Source organism: Halichoerus grypus, chromosome 2 (assembly GCF_964656455.1).
Source record: "Halichoerus grypus chromosome 2, mHalGry1.hap1.1, whole genome shotgun sequence".
Taxonomy (NCBI): Eukaryota; Metazoa; Chordata; class Mammalia; order Carnivora; family Phocidae; genus Halichoerus; species Halichoerus grypus.
The window spans coordinates 177,302,581-177,329,931 of record NC_135713.1 but is presented as its reverse complement, the minus strand read 5'-3'; the positions used below and the strand labels follow the sequence as shown (position 1 = coordinate 177,329,931).

Genomic DNA, 27,351 nt, shown 5'->3' with positions numbered 1-27,351 from the left:
ATAACACAGACAAAGGGTCGGACTGCTCCTAACGATCGCCCCACTTAGGCAATGCTAGGCAGTGTCAGTGATAAACACTGCTCCCCAAAGATGTCTTCTGTCGGTCTCGATTCTAAACAATTGCTGCAATTACGGTTGCTTTAATAATAATATGCGTAAGCTTCAAATGAATGCATCCTTATTACTTATCCTTTAATCGCACTGTATTCTCCCTGGAAGTCATGCGGGAGAATTCTCGCTCTGCATGGCTCCCTGGGCTGCATACGTGCATTCATCTGGGTGGTTCAGAGTCATGGTGTTACTTTGGCTGCACTTGGCGCCTTCCATCCCCCCGCTTGCGCTGCATATTCTTGCTTTTAAATAGTGGGTTTGATACAACAGTGAGAACACGGTGATTGCAAAGATAAAGAGGCAGAACTTGAGTTCCTTTAATTCTGTCATTTTCTGTGACCATCTGGAGTTATAATTTGTGTTTAAAATTTGAAACAGTGAAGCAGTGTAAACTGCAAAGTACAATGATTTTAAAGTGCAAATTTTACTTCATACATGAATAGTTTACTGAATGTGAATATCTTTACCGTTGAAATTGATTCTTCTTTTAAAATTTCAAGTTGTTTATTTTAAAACTAAAAAACAAATCAAGAAAACAGAAACTGTAATAATATATTAACTATTATATTAAAACCACCGATATGTGGGTAGTTTTTCCCCTTTATTTAAAACACAGTCACATAATTAAAAAGTGTTAATCCAATACTCTTTTCCTTTTTTATATTTTAGTATTTTATTTTTATTTCTTTGCTGGTATGATTCCACGTACAAAGTTTAATACGAGAACATCCACACGTTTCTTTTCTGACCATTATCATCACTTGTTTCATTGAATGAGTATTACTGGAAATAATTTTGTTATGTAAAGGGGAGGCTATCAAAAAACCGTCTGCTCCCAGTATCAGATACTCTAGGTTGCCCCTGGGCAACACTTAGCCCCAAGGAAAATCTAAAATCCCTCCCGTGAGGTCCCGGTGGGCATCGTGAAAGCCCCTGGGGGGAATATGCGGGGCTCCAGGCCCCAGCCCGTAGCCCTCTTCTGGTCTCCGGGTGTGTTCCGCCCTGACCGCAGAAAACAGCACACGTCAAAGCAAACCACTGTGTGACCTGGCAAGGATCCCACGGGGCCCGGCCTGCCTCCCAGTGAAGGTCACAGCAGGAGAAGGGTGCAGGTCCCCAAGCTGGGGACCCCCTGGAGGGCTTCTCCCTCCATCACTGTCAGTCCCCTGGGTTTCCCGCGGCTCCAGCCCTGGCAGCTGGAATGCCGACTGACAGGAGGAGGAGGGCCCAGAGAGCCAGCGTCTGAACAAACCTGAGGCCCGCCACCCTCCCTCCCTCCCTCTCTTCCCTTCCTTCCAGGTGCCCTGGCCTGGATGGGCCACAACGCCCTTATATTCACTGCCTCCTGCCTTCACCCTGAGGGTAGTCACTCCCCTTGTGGGACAGCCTGGAGTGAGCTTGATAAAGGAAGCGACGTGGAGGCCGAACAACAAGGCCTACTCAGCAGTACTGAGCACCTGCTGAGTGCCAGGCACTGTGGTGGCATTTTATACAGATTCCTGTAGGGTAGACACAGCAATGACCTCCATTTGACAGTGAAGAAGCCGGCTCGGAGGTTGAGCAGCTGGTCCAAGTGCATGATGGTCAGTGAGCTCCTAAGTGCACAGTGCTGTGGTCCTCAGAGGGAGCCTCCCTGCAGAGTCAGAGAGGTCTGGAAGCAGAGGGCAGAGGCATGGGGGCAGTCGTCCATGGAGGGTTGGCTGTCTGGAGCTTAGAGGCAGGGTCCTGCCGGAGGGTGGCAGGAAGCAGGCCGAAGGGGCAGGAGAACCCCAGAGTAGACTACCTTTGGTCTCCTTGCCTGAACGTCTGCCTGCCAGCCCAGCCGTGGCCGTGCCCCATGGGAACCTGCCCTCTACCGACTGCTTGTACAGGGCCCCTCGGTGGTCCCTTCCCATCTGCTTGCGTCTCATCCCCACCCCCAGCAGTCAATGGGCCAAATCCCCCAGAGACCCGCCAACATGGCAGGGCTGGGTCTAGAGTGCAGGTTCTGTCCTGAGCTTCTCCAGGAACCCACGGCAGCCCACGGCTATGGCAGACCCTGGGACAACTCACAACTGCTCAAGAATTAGAGTCCTCTCTGGGGGGAGAGCGGAACTCACTCCGAGTCCTCTTTAGGGGGGATCCTGGAGACAGGGCAACCTGGGCTACCTCCGCCCACCCTGGCTGCCAGTCTCCTGCGGCTGCTGACCCCCTGCGGGTGGGGGGGGGTGAGGCGCATTTGAGGAGCACTCTCCCATCTTCAGCATCTCTCCTTCCCGAGGCTCACTGTCCCCATCTCACAGGCAAGGAAGCTGAGGCCCAAGGAGCAGTGTGCTTTACCCCAGGCCATGCAGGGGGTCAGCAACAGGCACTCCGAGCGCTTTTAGCCAGACACAGTGGCTTTCCTTCTAGGCTGCCTTGTCACAGCAGAGGGGCACCTGCTGAAGAAAGGGAGATAAGATCAGTAGGGCCCAGGCCCTCAACTGGAGCTTGTGAAAGACATTGCTGAAGGGGTGTCCCAAGGGCAACGGCTGCCGCGGCGGGGGGCGCTGGGGTGGGAGGCGGGGGCTGTGGAGGGCGGGGGACACGGGGGCTCGGAGCAGGTGCGCTGGGCACTGAGGGAGGGATGGCCCCAGAGCTGGAGCAAGGACAGGCAGGCTGTGGGGCACCGGGGGTGGGATGGGACGGGGTGGGGTGAGCCGGCACCTGCTCTGCGGGTGGGATAGGATGGGGCGGAGCCAAGGCCCACAGGCCCATCGCTCTGCGGGCACTTTCCTTGTGACATCTCACTGGGTCCCCAGTGGCCCCCTGATGCAGCCCCTTAATTTTCCCGGCTCAGCCCTGCTTCAGCCATCGCCTCGTCCTCTCCCGCATCTTGGAGAGAGCTGGCAAAGAAAGGGAGCAAGGGGGAGAGGCCAAATCACTGACCTGACATCATTCGTGCACTCAATAAACATTTATTGAGCACCTACTGAACACCCGGCCTTGAGCTGAGGTGTCTGGGGAGATAGAAGAGTAAGGCAGACCCAGTTTCTGCCCAGTTAGTGAGGAGAGGAGCCTTTCCAACCGTCTGGTCCAAGTCCCATTTTAGGGATGTGGAAACTGAGGCCTGGAGAGGGAAAGTGCCTTGCCCAAGACCATACAACTAGTTAGTGGCAGGACCAGGCCCAGTCTTCTGAGGCACACTGTTCCTCAATCTTCCAGCAAATACTCACTGAGCAATACCTGTGTTCCAGGCACTGCCCTGAGCCTTGGGGGAAATACATCCATGAACCCAGTAGCGAAGGGGGTGGGGGGTGGGATGCTTCAGTCTCATGACTCCCCTGAAAATGAGAGGGAAGTTCCAGGGCCCCACCTCAGGAGGCTGGACTTCCCCTCCCTCACCCTCGGAAAGGATATAAAAGTCTCTTCCCAGCTACTTCCAGAAAAGAGGAGGTGAGAGGTCAGCTTGGGGACCTCCAGGTGAGAGGGGTGCAGGGGGCCCACCTGTGTGCAGGATGTGGGTGTCGATCCCTTGCCCCACTGCGGCCAGGGGCCTCACTGCAGAGATGAAGCTGTTCCTGGCCCTGGCTGGGGTCCTAGCCACACTCATCTTGGCCCCGCCATGTGAGGGCACCGGCCCAGGTAATATCCCTTTGGACAGCCGAGGAGGAGGGCAATGGAGGAGGCAGTGTCTGGGTCTGGGGGGAGCCCGTGGCTCCCCTGGACACTGAGTCCCCTTCCCTCTGAACAGCCTCCCCCATGACAGTGGAGACCTCGGTCCTTCGGGACTGCGTAACAGAGGCCAAGTTGCTGGTGGATACTGCCTACAATCAGACTCAGAGGAGGTGGGTCTGGAAGGGTCGATGAGGTGGGTGGGTTTCAGCCACAATCATGTCAGCCATCACCCTGCCCCCGGCCACCCTGGGGCAATGCCATGTTGGTAGAGAGCCTCCCTTCCATCCATCCTGTCCGTTCACACGGCCCTGGCTGTCCACCACTGGGCTGGGGCTCTGCTGGAGGGCTCTGCTGGGGGGCTCTCCTGGGGGGCTCTGCTTCCTTTCTCCAGCCCTTGCTCTCTTCCTGCAGCATCAGGGAGCGCCTCCGCAGTGGCCTGGCCAGCCCCATGGACCTCCTGTCCTACTTCAAACAACCGTTGGCAGCCACCAGGACAGTGGTCCGGGCTGCCGATTATATGCATGTGGCCTTGGAGCTGCTGGAGGGGAGGTTACAGCTCCAGGGATCCAGTTCCTTCAATGTCACTGGTACTGTGCTCCACACTGAGCCCCAGGGCCTGCTGTGGCCTGAGGAGGCAGGGTACACAGCCGGGGCTGCGGGAGGGAAGAGGGTCGAGGGATGGGAGGTATGGAACAGACCAGCTCAGGAAGGAGCCAGGACCCTGCCCCCCCGTCCCACCCCCAGATGTGCTGACAGAGCCCCAGCTTCGGCTGCTGTCCCAGGCCAGTGGCTGTGCTCTCCAGGACCAGGAGGAGAAGTGCAGCAACAAGTACCGGACCATCACTGGGAGATGTAACAACAAGTGGGTGCCGGGGGCCGCGCCTGACCCAGGGTGCCCCCCTTCCCTCCACCACCCCGTCACCCCCCACGGAGCATCCTCTAGGCTCAGAACTCCTGCTGACTGGAGCCAACTCTCTGCTGCAGGAGAAGACCCTTGCTGGGGGCCTCCAACCAGGCCCTGGCCCGCTGGCTGCCAGCTGAGTATGAGGACAGGCTGTCCCTCCCCTACGGCTGGACGCCCAACAGGAGGCGCAATGGTTTCCTCCTCCCTCTCGTGAGTAGGGGCTGAGGGTCTGGAGGCTGCTCCACCACCTCTAAACAGTAAGAGCACAGCCCCGAGCCAGCTGGAAGCCAGGCTCAGCCACTGGCCAGCCAGGTGCCTCTGAGCAAGTCATACAGCCGGGTCTCAGTTTCCTCAACTGTAAAATGGCAGTAAAACCCACCTCGTATTGCTGGTGTATGAATTCTAAGGTGCTTAGTATAAACATCTCCGTAGGATGCGATCGAGTAATGCAAGCCATTATAGTGTTGTTTTTTCTCCAAGAATTAGTATCAAAGTATCTAGCTAAATATAAAGATCTATATGTCTTATTCTATGTCTATTGATCTAAATGATTTCATATTTATCAATTTATCAATTTTCTATTCATATGTCAATATGACAATCACCTACTCATCTATCAACATCTATTCATTAATTCTTCTTCCATCTATCTATCCAATTCTCTCTAGATTTATTATCCATTACCTACCAACTGGTCCATGCATCTCTCAATCACTTCTGTCATCTAGGTACCCATTAGTCTATAAACTGATCTATCGATTCCATGTATTTATCTTTTTGGAAGAGCTGGTGGGGTCTCAGCCAGCCAACCAGGCATCTCCCTTTCTCTACTCCTGGAATCCTCAGGAGCCACACCAGAGGCCATCCTTGTAGGCATGACAGCCACACAGGGGGTGGAACAAAGTAGGGCTGGGGAGGGGAGGGCAAGAGACGGGGAGAGACCGTGTTCACACCAGCAGGGGCAATCTGCTGAGTTAGCCCGGGATGCCCCACGCTGACCTCTCTCCCCACCAGGTCCGAGCTGTCTCCAACCAGATTGTGCGCTTCCCCAGAGAGAGACTGACCTCCGACCGGGGCAGGGCCCTTATGTTCATGCAGTGGGGCCAGTTCATTGACCACGACTTGGACTTCTCCCCTGAGTCCCCAGCCAGAGTGGCCTTCACTGCGGGCGTGGACTGCGAGAAGACCTGCGCCCAGCTGCCCCCCTGCTTCCCTATCAAGGTACCCCGACCGGTCCCCGGGGCCCCAGGCCAAGAGCTGCGGGGCGGGTCCGTAAGACTAAAGCGTCCTCCTCAAGGAGCTGTCTGTGGTGCTGGAGTATCCGACGAAGGCGAGGAGGCTGGCCCTGCACAGACCCCCGGTTCTGTGTGTTTGCGGGGTGGGGGCAGGGGCGGGGCAGTCTGCCCGCAGTTTAGTGCAGGTTTCACAGAGGAGGAAGCAGTGGAGACTAGCCTTGACCCATGCGTCTGATCCCGACAGGGGAAGCCTCTGGGCTGCTGCTTTGGGGAGCCTTTAGAGACTCTTAGCTCTTGCCCTTCTCTCCTTCCTGAAGAGGTCCAAGAGCCCTGCAGCTCTCACCAATTCCTGGGATGGTGTTGTGAGTAGGGCACTATCCTTTGGGCTGAGAGGCAAGGAGTGTGTGGAACACTAGGGAAGGAAAAACAGACTCCAGGGAGCAGAGCCTTTCTGGGGATCTGGGGCGGGGGACACACGTGCATACACTCCCACATTCATTCACCCCTAACAGGTAGGGCGACATTCGTGGGGCAACCTTACCCATTCCTCCAGCTCCAGTTCAAGGGCACCTCCCCGGGGGAATCTTCCCATATTTTCCTAGCACACCTTTTGCTTTTGACTTTTAGATCAAGCACAGCAAATAGTGCCTCAGTTTAGAGTTATATTCTCTATGTGTGCACCTGTTTTCACTGAACGCCAGCTTCCTGCAACCTGTGCTGGGGTTTGCTGACCTTTGTTGGTCTCCAAAGCACCCGGCATAGAAGGGTGCTTAGGAGATGTCTGTAGAATTAAATGGAATGAGAGGAGCACAGACCCAAATGTCAGGAGAACTAGGTCTTAATCCTACCTCTCCTGCTAACGAGCTGTCACTTCCTGTCTCTGAGCCTCAGTTTCCCCAGCTGTAAAATGAGGATCCTTCCATGACTCTATGATATAAAGTGCTAAGGATGCTCAGATTGACCTGGTGAGCAGCATGAGTCTGGGTGAGCTGAGGAGGGCTTCCTAGAGGAGGGGAGTCTCAAACAAGGTTTTGAAGCAGGTGAGGAATGGTCCAGAGGAGTGAGCTTGCTCTTGAGGGCACCCCCGGGTCACTGGCTCCTCTTCCACCTCAGATCCCGCCCAATGACCCCCGCATCAGGAACCAGCGTGACTGCATCCCCTTCTTCCGCTCGGCACCCGCATGCCCCCAAAACAGGAATAAAATCCGAAACCAGCTCAACGCGCTCACCTCCTTCGTGGACGCCAGCATGGTGTATGGCAGCGAGGTGTCCCTCTCCCTGCGGCTCCGCAACCGGACCACTCTCCTGGGGATGCTGGCTGTCAACACCCGCTTCAGCGACAACGGCCGGGCCCTGCTGCCCTTTGACAACCTGCGTGACGACCCCTGCCTCCTTACCAACCGCACAGCGCGCATCCCCTGCTTCCTGGCAGGTCAGCCCCCAGCAGTCGACTGAAGAGTAGGTTAAATAAGACCTGGTACAAAAGGGTTTCGTTCAAAGCCAGCAAGTGACTGCGTGTAAGGCCCACCTTCAGGAATTTGCTTTCCTTCCAGGCCTCCAGGAGAAGCTCTGGCTACAGGAATGGGCTCTGCCCAACCCTCTCTCTTTCTCTTTCCCCTGGGCTCCCTGGGGAGAGCAGCCTGATCCCAAGTCCACAGCTGGGGAAAGGTCTAGCTCTTGGTGGACAATGTGCCGATGGATGCAGTTCATGGGACAGGTGGGCTCGCAGTCCCAAAGTCAAGGTTTCCTAGAGTCATCCGGGTCCCTCCACCAGCTGTGGACCTGGTCACTTGTAGAATAGAATCATGCCCAAGACCAGCAGCTGCTCTGTGCTTCCCCACCTTGCCTGAACCTATTTCAGTAACTTTGGGATCTAAGACCCCACTGTCTCCCCTGTCCTGACCCGTTATGCGAGGGCGGATGGTGGCAGTCAGTGAGGAGCCTTATAGCACAGCTGAGGGGATGGAGGTCCAGCGAGGGCCCGGGGCTTGGCCCGAGTCACAAAGTGCTACCACCTCTTTCTAGTCCCCAGAGCTCTCTGTCTGCCTTAGCAGAAAGACATTTCTCTGGGAAGAGCTGTGGTGACTCTGCACTTGGGGTTTTCAAGGTGACTCCCGATCATCGGAAACTCCCAAACTGGCGGCTATGCATACCCTCTTTATGCGGGAACACAACCGGCTGGCTGCGGAGCTGAAACGTCTGAATCCCCGGTGGACCGGAGAAAAGCTGTACCAGGAGGCCCGGAAGATCGTGGGCGCCATGGTCCAGGTAGGGAGCCCGGGGCCCCAGCATCCCCTAGAAGACAATCTGGCATGAGACACCATTTGAGAGAGTGGCTCCCACTTTCCTTAATACATCCTTTGAGGCTATGCCTCAAATCAGCTAGGGCTGGGTGATGGAGAGTATACCTGAGATCTGACCTGTACCCCAAACTCTGCCACTAACTTACTGTGTGACACTGTCCTTGTCACCCCGCTCTTCATCAGCCAACGGGAAATGTATATTTCCACATTGGGCATGATGGTAATAAAGAATTGGTATGTCTGAGTAGCACTTCAGAAAGCAAAAGTTTTGTCCAAAGGCAAGGGAATGGGGTGGGCAGCTGCTAAGGTAATGTTCCTCCTATCTTCTCTTGTAGATCATCACCTACCGAGACTTTCTGCCCCTGGTTCTGGGCAAGGCCCGGGCCAGCAGAACCCTAGGGCCCTACCGGGGGTATTGCTCCAATGTGGACCCTCGTGTGGCCAATGTCTTCACCCTGGCCTTCCGCTTTGGCCACACCATGCTCCAGCCCTTCATGTTCCGCTTGGACAACCAGTACCGGGCTTCAGCACCCAACTCGCGCGTCCCGCTTAGCACTAGCTTCTTTGCCACCTGGCGAATCGTGCATGAAGGTAACCAGGTTTTAAAAGCAGATGGGAGTGGGGGTGGGGCCAGGCTTAGTCCCAGGAGGCCGGGCTGCTGCTCAGGCCACTGCTAATCATCTCCCCAGGGCAGTACCAGGCAGGTGCACCAAGACCCTCAGGCCTGGGCCTCCCGTGCCCTTAAGGATGAGAGGATTCACAAAGGGAAGGAGATTCATGTCAGACTGGGGGCTTGTGGGCCTGGGAGGAGGTCGCCTTCCGCTCCTTCTTTAAGGAGTGGGAGTGGCTTCTTTCCCTGCCAGCCCCAGCTCGCTTCAAGTCTACCCAGGCAACATTACAGAATATAAGCAACTGGCTTGTCCAGCTCTGAGCTAGCTTGGCGTCATGTGATGACCCAGGGGCTCCCCAGAGGCCGATCCAATCTGTGCTGCTCACATTCCCCGCCACCAGGTGGCATCGACCCCATCATCCGAGGCCTCATGGCTACCCCTGCCAAGCTGAACCGTCAGGATTCCATGTTAGTGGACGAGCTGCGGGACCGGCTCTTTCAGCAAGTGAGAAGGATCGGGCTGGACCTGGCGGCTCTCAACATGCAGCGCAGCCGGGACCACGGCCTCCCAGGTGAGGGGGCTTTGCTTGGCCTGGGGCTGCGGCTACTGGGGGTGGGGGGCAGGTTTCAGAGAAGACCCTTGGTGCATCCTTTCTGGCTGGAACTCTCTACCCCGTGTGCTGAGGTTCAGAGGCATGCGAGGCTGAGCTTCATGCAGGAAAGCATCCCTGGGACCACCCTTTGCCATCCTGCCCTATCTTCACCTGCCACCGTAGGGCCTCTAGCTGTAGGTGCACAGCACGGCCGGGACCTGGACATGATCTGCTTGTGGACAAAGCAGATTAGCTCTTTCCAGGTGGAGAAAACAGTAGTTTCAAAGGGCAGAGAAGAAATGCTCCATTCCCCGCTACCCTGGTGAGTTCCAAGGAGGAAGACTCAAGTTCCAGGGACATAGGAATTGGCTCCTGGCTCTAGGTGCAGAAAGGTAGAGAGCTCAAGAGGTAGGAACAGGTGGAGTAAACTGAAGACGGCCTCGGCTGTTTCCTGAGGACAAAAATCCCAGGAAAGAAGAAAAATGTATCCTAGGAAAGAAGAAAACTTAGGCACTTTGCCAGGAATTTTCATGGCTATTAATCATTTCGTTCTGCCAATGACCTTGAGAAGCAACTATTACAGCCATTTTTATGGATGAGGAAATTAGCTCAGAGACATCTGGTCATTCTCTCAAGGCCACGTAACTAGGAAGTAGCAAAATTTGAATCAAGTTCAGAATTTCTCCTTTCTTCCCCCTGTGCAAGCTATAATGTTAAGGGAAGCCTTTGGTCACCACCTTGTCCCCTCTCCCTCTCCCCTACGTTCCTGTCTACAGCCTGAAGCCCCGTCTGCCTCAGCTCACCTGTGGCTGTGTATAACGGGGTGGGGTAAATCTCCACCGCACCTATCACAGCACCTGGCAGGAACCCAGCGGGTGCTCAAAAACCTGTTTCTTTCCTCCTCACGCTTGGGGGCTCCCGACCACTAAAGAGCCGCGGGCGCCCCCTGCTGGACAACTGAGATTGCCAGCCACCCAGGGGCCACACCGTGAGCTTCTGTGCCAACCCCCCCAACCCCCATACCTTTCCCTCTAAGCTGTCACAGAAATATTGTCCGAATACTAGCTCTGACAGTCTCCTCCAATCCCTTCCCAAGTCCAACACCAAATTTGGGATTGGAAAAGCTTGTTTGAACTCCACTTACTGGTGGAGTGACCTTAAGAAAGTCACAGCTGCTCAAGCTCAACAAATATCCATTTGATACAATGGAGATTACAAAGTGCCTTGCAGAGGTGTTGTGAGGATCCTAAGAGATTATCACACACCAGGGCTTAGTGAGGTAAAGCACTGTATCGTTTTCCTTTGCTCAGCTGGAAGATGGTGTTGGTGAGGTGTAGTTCAATGGATAATATGGGGCAGGTGGTTCTTCAAGGTTAGGGCAAATCTATCTCCTATCTTGATGGTCCCTGCCCCATCATCTGGCTTGGTCCTGGTGTGGGATCCTAATAGCAGAGAAATCGTAGGTGAAAAAAATTTTTCAAATGGCTTTATTGGGATATAATTTGTGTATCATAAAATTCACCCATATGAAGTATATGATTCAATGACTAGTATATTTAGAGTTGTGCATTGATCTTTTTTTTTTTTTTTTTTTTTTGGTCTGTTAAGGTCTTTGGCCCACTGATCACCATTGCTAATGTCAGAACATTTTTAGCACGCACGGAAGAAACCTTACAGTAACAGTCACTCCTTGTCCCCACCCCAGCCCTTGACAATCACTGATCTGTCTCTACATAGTTGCCTATTCTGAACCTTTCATGTAAATGGAATCATACAGCATGTGGTCCTTTTCTGAGTAAACTTTAACCATGCTCTTCATTTCTTGGTTTGTTCACCTATAGTATTTGTTCATTCCTTCTTTCTCTAAACCCGAGTAAGAGTCTTTTATGTTCTGGGTCCATCTTATTTGTACATAATTGATGCACTTGAGCCCAATAATGATATCCTTGTGGTATTAGGTGTTACACTAGGACACACTCCTCAGTTTGATGCACGCAAAGCATGGTTGTCTACTCACTTTGAAAACTAAAGGGCAGTGGTTTGATCCTTAGAAGGTTCAGCCTCTTCTGTCAGCAGGGATCTTGTTCTGCCCGACATTTCCTGACCACAGAGCTCTCTCGGGAGAAACTGTGGAGCAGCAGAAGCTAAGGGGAAGTCAGCAAGGTAAGACTGAACCGCCTCCGCCCCCTCTCCCTACAGGGTACAATGCCTGGAGGCGCTTCTGTGGGCTCTCCCAGCCCCGGAATCTGGCACAGCTCAGCCAGGTGCTGCGAAACCAGGGTTTGGCGAGGAAGTTCCTGAATCTGTATGGTACACCTAACAACATTGACATCTGGATTGGGGCCATTGCAGAGCCTCTTTTGCCAGGGGCCCGAGTGGGGCCTCTTCTGGCTTGTCTTTTTGAAAACCAGTTCAGGAGAGCCCGAAATGGTGACAGGTAAGGGACCTTCCCCTAAAGGGACCAGCCCCAGAGGCAGGGCAGAAAAGCGCTAGCATGTCAGGACTCAGCAAGGGGGAAATTGCCCTTTTTGATTCGTTTCTTCCAAGTTCACAGGGTCTGAGACCAGGAGGCTCTTCTGTGGAGAGCTTTGTCAGAGTGAGAGAGACCATGGGCCGGCCAAGCCCGATGCTGCCTGAGCTGTTTGGCTAGTGGGTCCCGGGAAACATGGGCAGAAAGGGCTAAATCTGGTTTCCTTCCAATAAAGCTTATGGTTTAAGACCTGACTCCTTATCTGGATTTGGCATTTACCCAGGTTCAAATCTAGCCCTGGCCACTTAAATTACTGTGCACTTAATACTGAGCAATTTCCTTGACTGCTGAACCTGTTTCTTCATTTATAAATGGGGAATAATACCTATTTTGCAGGAATACTGGAGAACTGAATGAAATACTGTGAAGAACCTGGCATACCACAGGGGCTCGTTATGTTCATTCCTCCCTAACCTTCACCCACATCTCTCGACTTGTCTCGGTAGGTTCTGGTGGGAAAAGCAGGGTGTTTTCACCAAGAGACAGCGCGAGGCCCTGCGCCAGATTTCCTTGTCTCGAATTGTGTGTGACAATACCGGCATCACCACCGTTTCGAGGGACATCTTCAGGGCCAACACTTACCCGCGGGACTTTGTGAGCTGCACCCGCATCCCCAGGTTGAACCTGTCAGCCTGGCGAGGCACATGAGGCCTCTACAGGTAAGGGGAGGCCCTCCTCCAACATCCTTCCCAGACCAGATGGCTGAGTCCTTTTAGACCTCTAAGCAGAGACAACCAAACTTGTCACGAGAAGCAGGGTAGTCTTCCCTACTGGCTTCCGGGTCTGCTAGCTTCTGGACGGACAGCTGATCCAAGGCCTAGGACTTTGGGGGGCAATTAGGAAGCCTCAGTTTCATTGTCAGCACCCTAACACAGCTCCGTGCCTGGACACCCAGAAAGTTCCTCACTTGCCCACATGTGCTGCTTCCACAGGAGCCCATCCCAAGCCTCTGGCCTCAGACACAAGAGAACCTGGGGAAGACCACGAGGCTGCCTTCTCCCCTGGAGCAACCACACCTGCTGACGCTTTTGCTGGCTCTGGCTCATTGCTGGTTCTGTGGCTGGGAGTGACAGCCGGGCTTCCTGGCAGCAGTGAACCCTCCCACCTTGGGAGCCTCCTAGGTCTTAGGTCAGGCATCGGCTCCGGGTGCAAGGAGGTCTTGAGGGCCAGGCAAGAAGAGTCATCTGCATGGGCTCCGGCCTCTTTTTTCTATTTCCCAGCCTGTCCCCATCCCCCACCCATGACTGCAGCCTCTGCCACGCCCGGCCCCAGCCGCCCCACCATCCTCTGCTGGAGCCTGCAGACCAGGCAGTGAGCTCTGCTTGTACCAATAAAAGTCCACTGAGGGCAAGAGCTGGTTTCTGCATTAGGCTGGGGAGGGCATAACCTCGGTCCCAAGCTTTGCTCCAAACGTTTAAGAGGAGCACTGCCAGGACCACACTGGCAATAACCCCTACGCCTCTCTTGCAGGCTGCCTCCAGACACTCTGGAGTGGGAAAGGGCAGAAAAGGGGAAGGTTCGGAAGAATACCCTGGCCATGCCAGCAACCTGAGCAGAAAAACAGCCGACACGTCAGTCAGTACAAAAAGTTTTTATGTACAAAAAATACAATAAAAGACACTACCCGGCTAGCAGAAAGGACTGGGCACTGCCTTCAGCCTTCATTTACTCATATCTCAAACACAACAAGCCCCAAGCGGCAGGACAAGGCTACCCTGGAAAGAGGAGGCTGAGGCTCCCAGGCCAGGCATTCAAGATCTCTCTCCTCTTCCTTTCTTAAGCCTCCATTTGTAGCGAAGGCTGTGAAGCAGGAGGCACCTGCAGCTCTCTGCTCTCAACACAGTGAGACGAGCCAGAAAAGAGGCCGTACTGAGGACAGAACTAACGGTGGGGTCACCCCACACTGCGCTAACCCTACAAGCCTGCCCTGTCATGAGAGCCACTCGCAGTAACTGAAACATGCAGAGGGGGACCGCAGGGTGTCCAGCAGTACTGCTACCCAGAGCGGGGAGGCCCTGCCGAAGACCAGGCAGAGGGGCTGGCCCGGGACTTTCTCAGCTCTTCTGGTTCTCGGCAGGCCAGTGGGGTCACTGGAGAGAAAGATGAAGAGGCGGACAGCACCAGCCTCACACATCACCCATCTTGTCCTCTTGCACGGGGTGGGGTGGGGGGCGGGGCCAGGGCCGCCGTGAGCTAGGAAACCATGGTCCCCGAGGGGCTCACCAGGTCCTGGGGAAGGCTTTCTCGGGCCTCCTGCATGCGGCGCCGGGCGCGACGGAAGGCGTCTGCAAGGGGAGCAAATGCAGTGGTCAGCTGCTGTGGTGTGGGGAGGAGTGGGGCTCATGCTGATAAGGGGGGGCCGGGGGGAGGGGAACCTACCCAGCACATTGTGAACGGAACTCTGCTGGCTGAACCCTTCCAGACGGTCCAGCACGCTCTGCATCCTTTTCCGGAGGGAACTTGACTCCATGAAGGCCCTGCACAGAAGCCCAGCACAGGGCCACAGCTGCTGTTCAGCCTCAGGGGTAAGGCTCCCCGAGGCAGAGGGCCGGGGTCACTCACCTGGACTGCTGCAGACAGTGCAAGCGGAAGCTGACGCAGCCTGTGGTCTCGGTGCGGAACCCAAAGCGGCTCAGACGCTCCCCCTGGGGCGTGCAGTTAAGACCGCGTCAGGCTTCTGTGGGTTCTAGACCCCAGGCACCATGCGGACCTCACCCCCATTCTTACTCCCATTCTCGGAGAACAGATCTGCTGGGGGAAATCTCACTCCAGCACCCAGACTCCATCACCTCAAGGCTAATGTGGGGCTCCCAACTGTAAATCAGGGGACGCCCCAACCCAGTTGAGAATAAGCAGTCTGACAAGTGGCCTGCCAATCCTCCCCGCCTTTGATGACTAAAGCCTCGGTGATGGGCTGGAAGGAGGGGCCGGTAACTCTGACGGGACCAGGGCAATCTCTAAGTATGCTCATTTCCCGAGATCTCCTAGGATAGCAGCGTAGATGTTTGTACCTGGCTCGAGATGTGGCCATGACCTCCAGCTGAAGCCACAGAAAGGAAGGGACTAAGTAATAATGAAGCAACTAAGGGGCCTTAACCCTGACCCCACCTTCTCCAGAAGAGACAGGAACCTAAGCTCCCAGCATGAAGTCTGCCCAGAGACAAAAGGCACCTTGAAGGTTCCTGGTATCCGCACATAGGAGAGGTCCTCCAGCTCCAGAGAGCCGCCAATGAAAAACCTCCTCAGCTCAGCCTCCGTGCCAAGCTCCATGGGCCTCCACGTGGGGACTGTCAGGGTGTGCGAGCCTGTGACGAAAGAGGAGAGTGGGGCCTCAGCCAGAAAGGGCATGTGGCCTCTCACTGACTCCCAGCAATGCCACAGGCCTAGCCACTACTGCAACACCTCGTCTGGGGACGACCTGACCTCTGGGGGGGCGATCCTGCAGGTCTGCGGCACCTGTTTGGAAATCAGTCAGCTAGAAATTCACATCTCAGCTCTGCCAGTTATGACCCGTGTACCCAGGACAAGTTTCTTAACCCCTCTGAGCCCCATTCCCCTCACTAGCAAAATGGCAACGGTAACGCCTACGTCTCGGAGTGGCTGGCGGAATTAAATGAGAAGCACTTAGCACAATGCCCGGCAGCCAACAGGAGACGGCAGCTCTTATTTCAAAACGAATGCTGATCCATTCAATCCACGATGCCAAGAGCCCACCCCGCCTGAGCTCCTCCCTCAAGGCCACAAGTCGAAACAGGGGAGCTTGGAGTAGGAGTAGACGCCCAGGCTGCTCGGCTTCCGAGTCAGCTGCAACCTCACTCAGCTGTCTCTCATGGAGCAAGGGACCTGGCGAGTTAAATGCTTCTAATTCCTAATGATCCCGAATGTTCTAGAAGTGTTAGTCTCATTCCTAGAGGGAGCTAGGGCACGGGGGCCACATGGAGGGCAGGGACGGGACGTCACCTGGGGCGGTGGGCAGCACCACAGCGCCGTAGCCTTCCACACGATACCTCTGCCAGGAGTCCAGCGAGAGGACCTCACAGTAGAGCACAGGCCACTCCGGGACAGCATCTGGGAGAAGTGAGAGAAGCAGCCAGGTCACAGGAGGCCTTCCCCAAGAGAGGGCGCCACCAGAGGAGAGCCCGGGCTCAGGACCTGCTGAGCTACTCACCAGCAGATTCGTCTTCGTGGAGGAAGGAGGCCTCAAATGTGAATGGGTAGGAGAAGTAAGCCACCTTATCCTAAAAAAGAGAAGCGTTATTCCATACTCAGGGTCATGGGGTAGGCAAGGCCTCACTGCGAATCTGTTCTCCCTGCGGCCAACGACACCTTCACAAGGGAAAAAGAAAAACTATCCCCCCACGGGGGAAATAAGAGACTAAGAGGGGGTGGGGCATCCACATACAAGCTGCTACCATCCTCAGAAAGACAGAGAGGGAAGCCCTGGACCAGGCAGCCCTGCAGAGTCCAGACAGAAGGGCCAGACCGAACTCTGAGTGCTCCCCAGGCTGGCGGCCCGATAATCTTCAGAGTCCCGCCCCCTTCCAAATAGCCCTCCTGTTTTCCCTACCATTCCCAGGGATTTGGTGGCACAGGTCTGTGTTATTCCTGAGAGCTGCTGGAATGCTGGGCTTGACCAATCTGAAAGCCAAAGACCATATATAGTAAGATGACCTGGAAGGAAGGCAAGTGGTTGAGAAAAAGACAAAGTTCCTCCATCCATTCATTCACTCACACACTCCCTCACTCACTCAGCATTTACTGAGTGTCTCCTATGTGCTACGACCGGTCACTGGGGACATGTTGGTGAGCAAACAGAAGAGATCCCCGTCTCTCAAGGAGCTAACATGCCAGCTGGTGGGGGAGACGGACAGCAAGCCAACAAGAGGCTATCAGGTAGTGACAGATGCTGTACTAAAAACAAAGCAGGCTCTTTTAGATCGGGTGGTGAGGGAGGACTTCTCAGAGGGCACACTTAGGCTGAGACCTGAACTCAGTCTTGCAAAGATATGACAGAACGGGTTTCAGACAAAGGAAATGATCCCCAAAAGGCCCTAAGGTGGAAATGAACTTGGCATGTTCGAAAACAGAAAGTATGACTGGAATGCTGGAAGGGAGAGAGAGAGGCAGGGGCCGGCCTGTCCAGCTTTGGAGTGGGATTTTACTGTAAGTGCGAGGGGAAGCTGTTGGCGTTTAAAGCTCAAGAGAGCTAGAACCAATTTACATTTCCAAAGGTTCCATTTGGCTGTGGTGTCTGCGGCAAATGAACCGTAAGGGAAGCCAAGGGGTAAGTTAGAAAGTTAATTCATGGGCCTGGGCAGGAGATGGAGGTGGCTTGGTCTAGGGCGCTCGAAAGAGGAGCCTTCAGGACATCTTTGGAAGACAGAGCCGACAGGAACTGCTGATGGAATGACTGGCCGTAGGGAGCTAGAGAAAGTGAGGAATCAAGGGTGTCTCCTCGGTTTTTGGCAGCAGCAACTAAGTAAATGACATTGCCATGACCCTTAGGGAAGACCATGAGGGCAGGTCTGATGCAGGAGGGAGGATCAATAGTCCTTTGGGTCATGTTAGGCAGGAATGACAACTGGATATGAGCCTAGAGTTCGGGGGGAAGGCCAAGGCTAGAGAGGAATCTAGAGGTCTGAGACATATACGTAGTATTCAAGCCATAGGATGGATGGGACCACCTAGAAAGACTATAGAGAGGGAGTAATAGGAGGCCCAGGCCCAGCCCTGGACACTCTAAAGCTTTGAGACCAACAGATAAGCCAACAGCCAAGGGGAATGATGAGCCACTAATAAGAGCAAAGAGAGGAGTGTGGAGCCAGAAGCCAAGAGGAGAGTTCCAGTGAGGAAACGTGAGCTGTGCCACGTGCTTCTGAGAGGTCATGTAGGGTGAATGCAGAGGTGTCACCACAGGATTTGACAACTTGAAAGTGATCTATGACCTTGAAAAGGACAGTCCCAATATCTTTGAAAAAAGTGGGGAAGCTGACTGAACGCCTCTAGAAAGCTGTCAGAATGGGTATAAAGGAGACTTAGGAATACTACTTACTTGTGGTTGGCAATTCCACAAAGAAGTGGATGTAGAGATTGTCATACTCATAGCCTTGCGCTGAAACTAAGAAAAGAAGAAGCGCCTTCAGCTTACTCTCCTGCCACCCTTAGCACCCAACCCCATCCTGAAAGGCCTACATCCTCGGGGAGCAAGTCCCTTGGGCGCCAGGAACTCCCTGCGCTTCCAGGAAAGCCTCACGACTGTGTTTCCCAAGTAGGGCAGACAAACCAGGGCCTCCACCGGGGCGCGGCGGGTTACCTGGCAGCTCTGTCGCGGCACCTGCCCAAGCATCAGGGATCTCTGTCTGGCAAGGCACTTACCTACCTCTCCATTTACAAAGAGCCGGAGGGCACCTGGGACAGTCTAAGGAAGAGAGAAGTGGGCCAGGATCAGGAGTCAGGAGGTCTGGGGTAGTCAGCACTCGTCCTCCAGCGCGTCCACCAATCCCCGGAAGACCCGGCACCGGCGGCCAGATCTGCGCGCGAGGCCATTGCGCGTCCTCCGCAGCCCCGGCCCCCGCCCCGACCCCTCTCCACCGACCTGTCTCCTTCATTTCCCAAGTTTGTAACAGCAAAAAAAAGTACATAACTTAAAGGGTGAGGTGGGCGACGAAGCACGGAGAGTTTACAAGAAGAGGCAAGGGAAGCAAGCACAGCTGCCCTTTACCAACAGTGGGACGCTGGGGGCCTGTTCCCTCTAGGTGCCTGAGGTCAAGGAACTAGGGAGTTTCCTTTTTAATTACTTGTTTTCTTATCTAACTTTTTAACACTGCACATCTGCTGCTGATGCAATACAAAAATAATGAATTTTTTTTAAGGAGAGAGAGAGAGGGAAACCGCTGAGTAATCCTATGCTTGTCTCCTGATCGAGGAATGGAACTGCTGGAATAAGGGAAGACAAAGAACAGGACCACAGAATAACTGACAGAAATTATTTTGTTTTGTTTGTGTAAGAGCTAAACTATTTAACAAACAGAAATGATGCCCCTTCTCTCTCTATGGGGCACTTAGGAAAAATATCCACATGAAGAGTGAGGAAGACCTTGAGCATCTTTTTATTTTTTAAAATTAATTATGAAGTAATATGTGAATGCATTACCACTGATAAAAATTGAAAACAACTAAGTTTAGGGAATAAAGAGTAAACATCTCTGACATATCCCTCTCACCATCCAATACCCATCTACCTTCCCAACCCCACCCCCACCCCAGAGAAAGCCACCCACAGCACGTGTGTGCCCTTTTAGACCTTTTTCACTGACATTTTCTTTTTCGTTAACAGCTCTCTGTCAATATGCTATATTTAATTTTATTATTTTTTTTAGAGAGAGAGCATGCACAAGTGAGGGGGTGTGGGGGGGAGGCATAGAGGGAGAAGATCTCAAGCAGACTCCTTGCTGAGCATGGAGCCCAACACCAGGCTCAATCTCATGACCCTGAGATCACAACCTGAGCTGAAATCAAGAGTTGGAGGCTTAACCGACTCAGCCACCCAGGCACTCCTGCTATATTTTATAACACATAATAAGAACTATGCTCTATATGCTAGTCTCTGATTTCCTTCTGACATAAAGACTATGTCCTTTAAGAGAGGTGCTATTACTCAGCCATAGTCCGAATGCTCTGCCTAAAGCTGGCTCGCAGTGCTGCAGGAAGCCAAGCCACTCACCATCTCAAAGTCTGTGCCCACGAGGCTGCTGAGATACTCCTTGTGCCGGCCATAAAGCTGAGGAAACAAACCATATGCAAACTCAAGATGCAACCCCAGCCAGCCCAGGGTCAGTTCTGAATGGGAGGGAGAAAAGACGCTGTAACGGGAAATGCGACAGAGAGCTGGAGGCCGAAGCATCCAAGCCACCGACATTTTAAAGTAAAACACAGAGGCTCTGGAGTCTGCTGGTCTGGGACCCAGTCCTGTCTCTTGCACTTACAAGCCCCATGACCTTGGGCAGACTTCTTAGCTTTTCAATCTCAGTTTCCTCATTTATAAAATGGTAATAACAAAAGTATTCACCTCAAAGTGATGAAATAAAGTACGTGACAGGCCTTACAGAGCATGGTAAATGCTCAAATAAATGGTCATTGTTATTATTATTATGTTAGAGTATGATCAAAAGCTTCGGTCTGCTATGTCAGCAATGCGTCCTGTACTAGGAGAGGGCCAGTAAGAAAGACCCTGCAACTGCGGACATCAGCCTCGGAGACGGTCTCAGCTCCCAGGCTCCCAGGCTCATCCCTGCACTCAGAAGGAAGTTGCTCTCACATCCTTGAACACGCGCTGCTCCCGCTCCTCCTCCTCCGGCCGCGCGAGGGAGGACACGCTGTCCACCGTATACTTCCACAGCTCCTGCTTCTCCCCCTCGGTCTCCATTCTGTAAGGTCAAAGCCACAAAAAAGACCAACTCTGATAAGAAGAGATGCGTCTCTCCAGACCTAGTCCAGGGATAAACCACCATTGACCATACACCTCGCTCGAAGCCAACGAGGACGAAAGTGGCCAGAACGATGAGCAGGCGAGGCAAACAAAGTGGAAGAGCAGAAAGGGCATTAGAGTGGACATGGAGCATAGGTTTGGGGCCCATTTCTGCCTCAAAGTCATGGGGAAACCCTAAAGCACAACATTCCTGGCACCCAGTTCTCTCGCCTGAAAAACAGACAGGTAGGCTTAGGTCATTTCTAACTATAGTTCTCTCACTGTAAGACACGGAGGTAGGAACAGTCAGGCCAGGGGCGCCTGGGTGGCTCAGTCGTTAAGCGTCTGCCTTTGGCTCAGGTCATGATCCCAGGGTCCTGGGATCAAGGCCCACATCGGGCTTCCTGCTCCGCGGGAAGCCTGCTTCTCCCTCTCCCACTCCCCCTGCTTGTGTTCCCTCTCTCACTGTGTCTGTCAAATAAATAAATAAAATCTTTACAAAAAAAAAAAAAAGGAACAGTCAGGCCAGAGGAAGAGATCTGCCTGAGCTCATCCCGCCCTGTTCTGGCCGGTCCCTACAGGCAGCAGCACAGAGAATTATTTTCACTTAACTACACCACTGAAGTTAGCCCTTTCAAATTGGTATAGCTGCCCACTTTCTGAGAACAGAGTCCCCAGGATCCTAAGGGTCTGTTATAAAACAGAATATGAACCACTGGCTGGGAATTTAGAAACCAAGGCAGATGAAGGACTTTCTCAGAATCTCCTCAACTCGGGGCAAGAAGTGAAGCCAAGGGAAGGAATACCATTCCCCCTCCCCCTTTCTTCCTCTCACCTGTAGGGTCCTTTGAGGCCGGTGAAGTCAGGTTTTACTGTGATCACACCATTGCTGTCCACTTTCAGAGTACAGAGGACATGTTCATACTTCTTATAGCCAAGCCTAGACACCAGGAAATCAACACCCAGGTTCAGGACCGCTGGTCCCGCTAACCAGAGAGAGGAAGAGGTAGTCAGCCCACGTCAGGGGAGAGGACAGAGGCTATAGTGAGAATTGTCATAGTCAAATACCTTTTTCTGAGTACGACTGAGAAGAAAAAGAAGAAATAGTCCCTCCCTCGCGCATTCCCCAGGGGGACTACAACAGGGTAGGTGATGGGTGACGAGAGAAGAGGAGGAGGATCTGAGCTGGGCGGTGAGGGCCTCACTCACTTCCCATAGGGCCCCAGGTCTGCCATGATGTACATTGTCTGAAGAGGGGTGTTGATGACATGGTTGTTCCTGACAAACTCTTCTGAGGGTTCCCAGGTGACAATTCGTGACTTGAGGATGCCACCTTCCCTGGAAGACACCACAGGAAGGTGGCACCCCCCGAAAAGCCCGAAGAAGGCACCTGGGGGAGCACACCCAGGGGAGGCCTCCTGCAGAACGGGAAGCTCGAGGTGGCAGACATACGCAGACACGGCCTGGAAGGACTATGAAGGCCCCCAACCCCCTACTCATCGGCACTCACATCCCTCGCCTGTCCTGCCGTCGCCGCCTGACATTGGCCATTCGTTCCACCAAGAATGATGGCACCTCCCGGGCTGCGGTGGTCATTTTCTGACAGTGCTAGGAAAAGAGAGCAGCCCTGTGTGACCCATCTGGTCAGGGCCCCGTGGGATCAGGTACTGAAGGCAAGTCTTGCTTCTGAAACCTCATCTGGGACCTGAATCTAACAGGCCACAGCCAGCTCACAGTTATACATGTCCGGGGAGGGAAGCAGGGGCACAAAGAAGCCAGAGAAGATTCCTGCCATGCCCTGGTTTGTTCCAAGATTTTGGCAGCACCTTCTCCAGAAATGAGTTTCTTTGTGCTAACGTTACACTGAGTCTGCAGAAGCACCTGGTGGCGCAGTCGCTTGAGTGTCTGACCCTTGGTTTCGCCTCAGGTCATGATCTTGGGGTCCTGAGATCGTGCCCCTTGTCGGGCTCCACGCTCAGCGCTGAGTCTGCTGGAGATTTTTTCTCTCCCTCTGCCCCTTCCCCACAATGCGTGCACTCACTCTCTCAAATAAATAAATAAATCTTTTTAAAAAAATAAGATGAGTCTGCAATCTCTGAGTACATACCAACAAAAAGTTGGGTGAGCGTGCCTGGTAGATGGTGATGTTACCAGGTACTTGGAAGATGCCAAATGGGATACAAAGTATCCTGTGAAAAGTCCTCCCATGGGTACTTCAGCACTAACTAATTTCATTTACTTTTTTAAAACAGAAAACCCGAATTTTATATGCTACCAAGCCAGAGCTTTCCTAGCATAAGCATCAATCTTTCAAAAACACTCATTTAATACCTGCTCCTTGCAGAGCTACAAAGGTCATAGACAAAAATCAAAAAATGCAGGCCCTACTCTCAAGGAGTTTAAAATCTCCCTAAGCAAGAACAAGTCATACAGGGACTGAGGCAAATATAAGGGTAGGTGAGCACAGGCGAACTGAGCACTAAGCCACTCCCCACAGCTGTACTGAATCCCTCCTCAAACCCATAGACTCAGAGTTGTGGCTGCATCCCCTGATGAGTTTTATCTAGATGGTTCGAGACTCCACCCAGCTGTCTCATCTCATGATGCATGGAGGGAGTCTTGTCCCGGTCTCTAGTCTGCCTGCCATGAGAGACACAGCCCACTCCCCCAGGCTCTCCAGCAGGTGGAAAAGCAGCACCAGCCATGCCACCTGAAGGCCACGCCCGCTCCACTCCAGCTGGGCCGCCAGCAGCACAAGGCAGTTCCTAGACAGGCTGTCTGTCTGAACAGGCTTCTGGTTTAACACACAGAACCCAGAGGCCAGAAAGCTAGGGGAGGGAAAGGAAGCTATGAGGCTCCAGGAAAAAAAAATACCTCCTCCACATTGGTGTATCTGTCAGAGTCCGTGTAGGTAAAAATGCGTCGGTTCTTCCTGCCACCCGAATCCTCCAGCTTCAGGATCTCTTGACGGTACTGATGATCCAAAGGGCTCTGACAGGCTGCTTCATTTCGGTACAGATCTACTTCAAACTGAGGTCACAAGGACACAGAGATCTACTGAGAATATGTCAAACTTTTTTCTTGTAACTGTTTCATCAAATCAGTTCCATAGAGCTGATGCAATTTGGCATGTTTCCATAGCCAACTTCCACTTATCTGAACTGACTGAGGGCAGGGGATCCAAAGAATGTTAGAGCTAAAGAGAACCAGAGTGAGAGTCTAACCCAAGTCTGCTGTTAGAGATGGCAGATTTCACCCAGAGGTGAAAAGTGTTTTACCCAGGATCATAAAACTGGGTAGTGTCAGTCACTATGCTATACTGCCCTTTAAACACAACAGAGGGGTGGGGCGCCTGCTCAGTTGGTCTTTGGCTCAGGTCATGATCTCAGGGGCCTAGGATCGAGCCCTGTGTTGGGCTCCCTCCTCTGCGGACAGTCTGCTTCTCCCTCTTCCTCTGCCCCTCCCCCCAGCTCATGCTCTCTCTCTCTCTCTCTCTCTCTCAAATAAATGGATAAAATTAAAAAAAAAAACACACACACACACAACAGGGGAAAGTATAAACTGCTATAACTTTCTGGAAATCAGTTAGGCGGTATGTACCAGGAATCCTTCCCTGCTACCAGCCAGGTGGAGGTGGAGCCAGGGAGGTAAACTGGACGGAGAAGTGGCATGGGCTCACCTGGCTAAAGAGCTTCTCCTGCCACCCAATCACGACCTCTTCCTCTTCCTCTTGCTCTGAGCGGTGTCCACCTCCAAAGACCACAGAGTGAGTCAAACTTTTGAGTCAAATTGGCACCACTTCTTGCTCTGTGATTGGTAATAACCCAAGTCCCTGCTCTAATAGTTCCCACAAAACCAGCTGGAGTTTGGGGATTTATTAAGCACTCACTCTAAACAAAGGTTAGAGAGGCTGTGGATATATGTAGAAGCCAGGATTAGGACCCAAGAAGTCTTAATTACTACTCTAATTTGAATAAAAGGAAGTCATGGCTCCCAGGAATTAATCTAATTCAGTGTCAGGAGTCAAATTCAGGATATAGGCTGAATAGCTCTTCCTCAATCCCAACTGTCCACATTTGCTAGAAAAACACCCTGGCGTTCTTGTCTTTACTGTTCATGAAGCCATATGTCTAGAACCACAAGCACTGTAACCTTAGGAGACCAAGTACCAGAAGAGAAGAGGAAAGGCAAATGAATTATTAAAGAACCAAATCGAATACACTCTTGGCTGAGTATGCCTTTTTGAGACACGTGCTTCATAACCCACCAGCCCACACTCTCGCCAGGGAATATATCTGAACAGATAAAACAAATGCAGAGAGACTAGTGATTTAACACAAACACGCTGTCCTCTCTTTCTCATTCTTCTGGCTTCTGAGACAAGGAAACTGCGAAAGCACAGTTGATGTTAATATGTACCTTTTTCAAGCAGACCCCAATTTTAAAATTGTTTTAAGTAGTGTGCATAAATATATATACATATTTAAAGTAACATATACTATATACATGTATATAGTATACACACTATGTATATATGTATGTATAGTACATACATATATGCATAGTATACACATACATTAGGAGTTTGGAGCATATTTTCTCTTAGGAAAAAATGCCACAATCGGTATTTAGTTTGCCAGGCAGATTTTTAACATATCAAAAGTATAGTCTTTTGTTATTTTACAACATTTGACCACAGTTTGGATCAGTTCTTGATGGCAAGAATCATGTCTTACTCAATTTTCTTAACACAACATAATGGAGTAGTTAAAATTGCTTGGGATCAAATCCTTGCTTCAACATATACCAGCCATGTGACCCCGGGCAAGGAACCCAACCTCTCTATGCCTTTTCTCAGACTACAAATCTGGGTCTACTCTGTCTTAAAGGGCAACTACTGCCCCAGGCCCTTCCCCAGGTCCCCAAGAGGCCGCATCACCGCCATACACCCACTGGCGGTTGGGTGAGGCCTAAAAGTGGCCAAGTCTATGAGGTCCTTCCCAGGCTGGGCAGCAGGCTGGTAACGGAGGAAGTTGCTGGATGTGATTCTTTGCAGGTGGACCCTGTCAGGAAAAGAAAAGCCCGGAATACTCATTACAAGACACACAACCTGAAGATGAACACAGAGCAAAGATGGGGGAAACAAAAGAAAGAAGAGGGTGGGGCTACCACGGTGTGTTGGGTGCACGCGCGCGCGGCCGGGGGTCTTAAGGGGAAGAGTGCGGGTAAGTGTATTGGGTACAGAGCTCTGAGGAATTTGAGACGGGCAGAGACTTGAAAAGGGCGTGGGTAGGTCTGGAAGCCGTGAGTGGAGAGGGTTGAGGGTAGTGAGGGAGACGCGGGGAGACCAGGAGGCAGAGATCAGGGTTGAAAGCGCAAGTGGGGACTCAGCAAACAAGAAGGGAGGTTCAGGCTCGAATTATCTGAGAGCATAAAAGCACAGGACTCTGGGACGATGCGACTACCGGAGGCGCAAGTTGCGCACGGGGTCCCGGGAGCGATACACAGCCTCCCCGGTGTCAGTGCTCCAGACCGTCTCCGCCATGACAGCTGCGACTCGCCGCGACAGCGCCGGAAAGCGCACCGCCCCCAGTTCCCCTGGCAACAGGGACGCGGGGTTCGGGAGGCGGCCGAGGTGCTGCGCGCGCAGCCTAGGGTTCCCGGCACTGCGCAGCCGCAGCGCGCCCGAAGCGGGCCCGGCCATGGCAGAGCGTCTAAGCGCGGTCAGGTTGGGGTACTGCGGGGTGACCGCTTACAACGTGTGCGGCAAAGCTCGCCCACACGCAAGACCGGACTTGATGCACTTTACAAATGAGGAAACCAAGGCAGCGCCATCGGCCTCTTTCATGTAGTTGGATGGGGACAGGACCCAGGTGACCTGAGTCCTGGATTCGCCTTTTCTCACCACGCCACACTGCCTTCCACTGAATGCTCAGAAACCTTGCCCTGAAAATCGGTGGATGTGACTCACAGAATGCACCCATTCTTCCCAAAGGAGTCGGGGAAGGCGTTGGCGCTTACTCAGACATGAAAATATATTCTTGGAAGAAAACAAAAAAAGTGTCAGGAGTTATTAGTCCTTGTGTTGGTATTCACTGAGCCAGAGAAAGAAGAAACAAGGAAGCTAACAGTAAGGAAGGAAAATTTGTTATTATTGAACTGGTTTTTCCCCCTGTATGTGTCAGTTCCGGATTTTTAAGCCACCTTAAGATACTCTACTGGCCTCCTGAAAAGTCAACAAAGTGCTATTCAGAAGTCATGCTTCATTGGACTATCAAAGCAAGTCCCATCATAACCTGGAGTCTGGCTCCCTGGCACCTTGGGGTATGTCAACAGTTACCAGCCTTTGACATTTGTCACTCCCTCAAGAGAGTAAGCAGTTGTCCCCTGAATTCAGTAATCTCATGCCAGTTTGATTATATGGCATTGGGAGTCCTGGGCAGCATGGCTGCTGTTGTGTAACACCAAGGACTCACCGTAATAAGAGCGCCATTTACGTGGGATCTAATACAGCCTGGGCACTCTGTTTGCATTGTCCCTAATCCTCGAAGAAACCCCTTAAGTAGGCATTGTTATTGCCATTTAATGGATGAAGTCAAGGAAAGCCAGGGCTTAAAGGGTTTGCTAAGATTGAACTGTCCTAAGGGGTGAAGGAGCTGGGATTCCAGCCCAGGTCCGTCTTTTGAAGCTTAAACACCTTCCGCTCTGCCTTGCAGCCTCTCACCTACCACTGAGCTCTTTATTCCATAAGAGCACGCAGTCTCCAACGTGAGAAATAATTATTTCAACAGATGGAACTATGGAGGCTTCAGAATACTAGCTCTTAAGAAATGGTCTCATTTTTCCTTTTTTTTGGTTGAAATTTTTATTTTTATTTATTTTTTTTTGTTATTAACATATAATGTATTATTTGTTTCAGGGGTACAGGTCTGTGATTCATCAGTCTTACACAATACACAACG

At 52.5% G+C, this 27,351-nt stretch overlaps 3 protein-coding genes across 5 annotated transcripts in view; 2 read left to right on the top strand and 1 right to left on the bottom strand.

Annotated features, from left to right (window-relative positions):
* Positions 1 to 3,527: 3,527 nt before the first annotated feature.
* EPX (eosinophil peroxidase) lies at positions 3,528 to 13,523 on the top strand. The gene is made up of 13 exons (XM_036094093.2): positions 3,528 to 3,714; positions 3,824 to 3,917; positions 4,159 to 4,334; positions 4,492 to 4,609; positions 4,732 to 4,861; positions 5,666 to 5,872; positions 7,000 to 7,318; positions 7,994 to 8,154; positions 8,525 to 8,780; positions 9,201 to 9,371; positions 11,592 to 11,829; positions 12,369 to 12,581; positions 12,855 to 13,523. Exons 1-12 carry the CDS (start codon positions 3,588 to 3,590, stop codon positions 12,568 to 12,570), a joined length of 2,199 nt encoding a protein of 732 aa, XP_035949986.1. The 5' UTR covers positions 3,528 to 3,587; the 3' UTR covers positions 12,571 to 12,581; positions 12,855 to 13,523.
* MKS1 (MKS transition zone complex subunit 1) lies at positions 13,498 to 25,957 on the bottom strand. 3 transcript variants are annotated; one of them, XM_036095838.2, is made up of 19 exons: positions 25,855 to 25,957; positions 25,343 to 25,452; positions 24,069 to 24,139; positions 23,264 to 23,419; positions 21,900 to 21,997; positions 21,599 to 21,727; positions 21,225 to 21,329; positions 20,240 to 20,348; positions 19,646 to 19,702; positions 18,298 to 18,340; positions 17,975 to 18,040; positions 16,490 to 16,560; positions 16,091 to 16,160; positions 15,883 to 15,990; positions 15,094 to 15,227; positions 14,485 to 14,567; positions 14,302 to 14,399; positions 14,146 to 14,207; positions 13,875 to 14,012 (listed from the first exon to the last, which is right to left on the bottom strand). In XM_036095838.2, the coding sequence occupies exons 1-19, from the start codon at positions 25,932 to 25,934 to the stop codon at positions 14,010 to 14,012; spliced, it is 1,653 nt and encodes a 550-aa protein (XP_035951731.1). In that variant the 5' UTR covers positions 25,935 to 25,957; the 3' UTR covers positions 13,875 to 14,009. The 3 variants fall into 3 exon arrangements, with proteins under 3 accessions (XP_035952078.1, XP_035951731.1, XP_035951018.1); XM_036095125.2 differs by having other exon boundaries at positions 13,991 to 14,207; XM_036096185.2 differs by lacking the exon at positions 14,485 to 14,567 and having other exon boundaries at positions 13,498 to 14,207.
* The window catches only part of LPO (lactoperoxidase), a 42,581-nt gene continuing 41,162 nt past the window's right edge, over positions 25,933 to 27,351 (top strand). The window contains exon 1 of the mRNA XM_078066370.1: positions 25,933 to 26,155. Coding sequence (XP_077922496.1) covers positions 25,933 to 26,155 — 223 coding nt within the window. The remainder of the gene's footprint in view (positions 26,156 to 27,351) is intronic.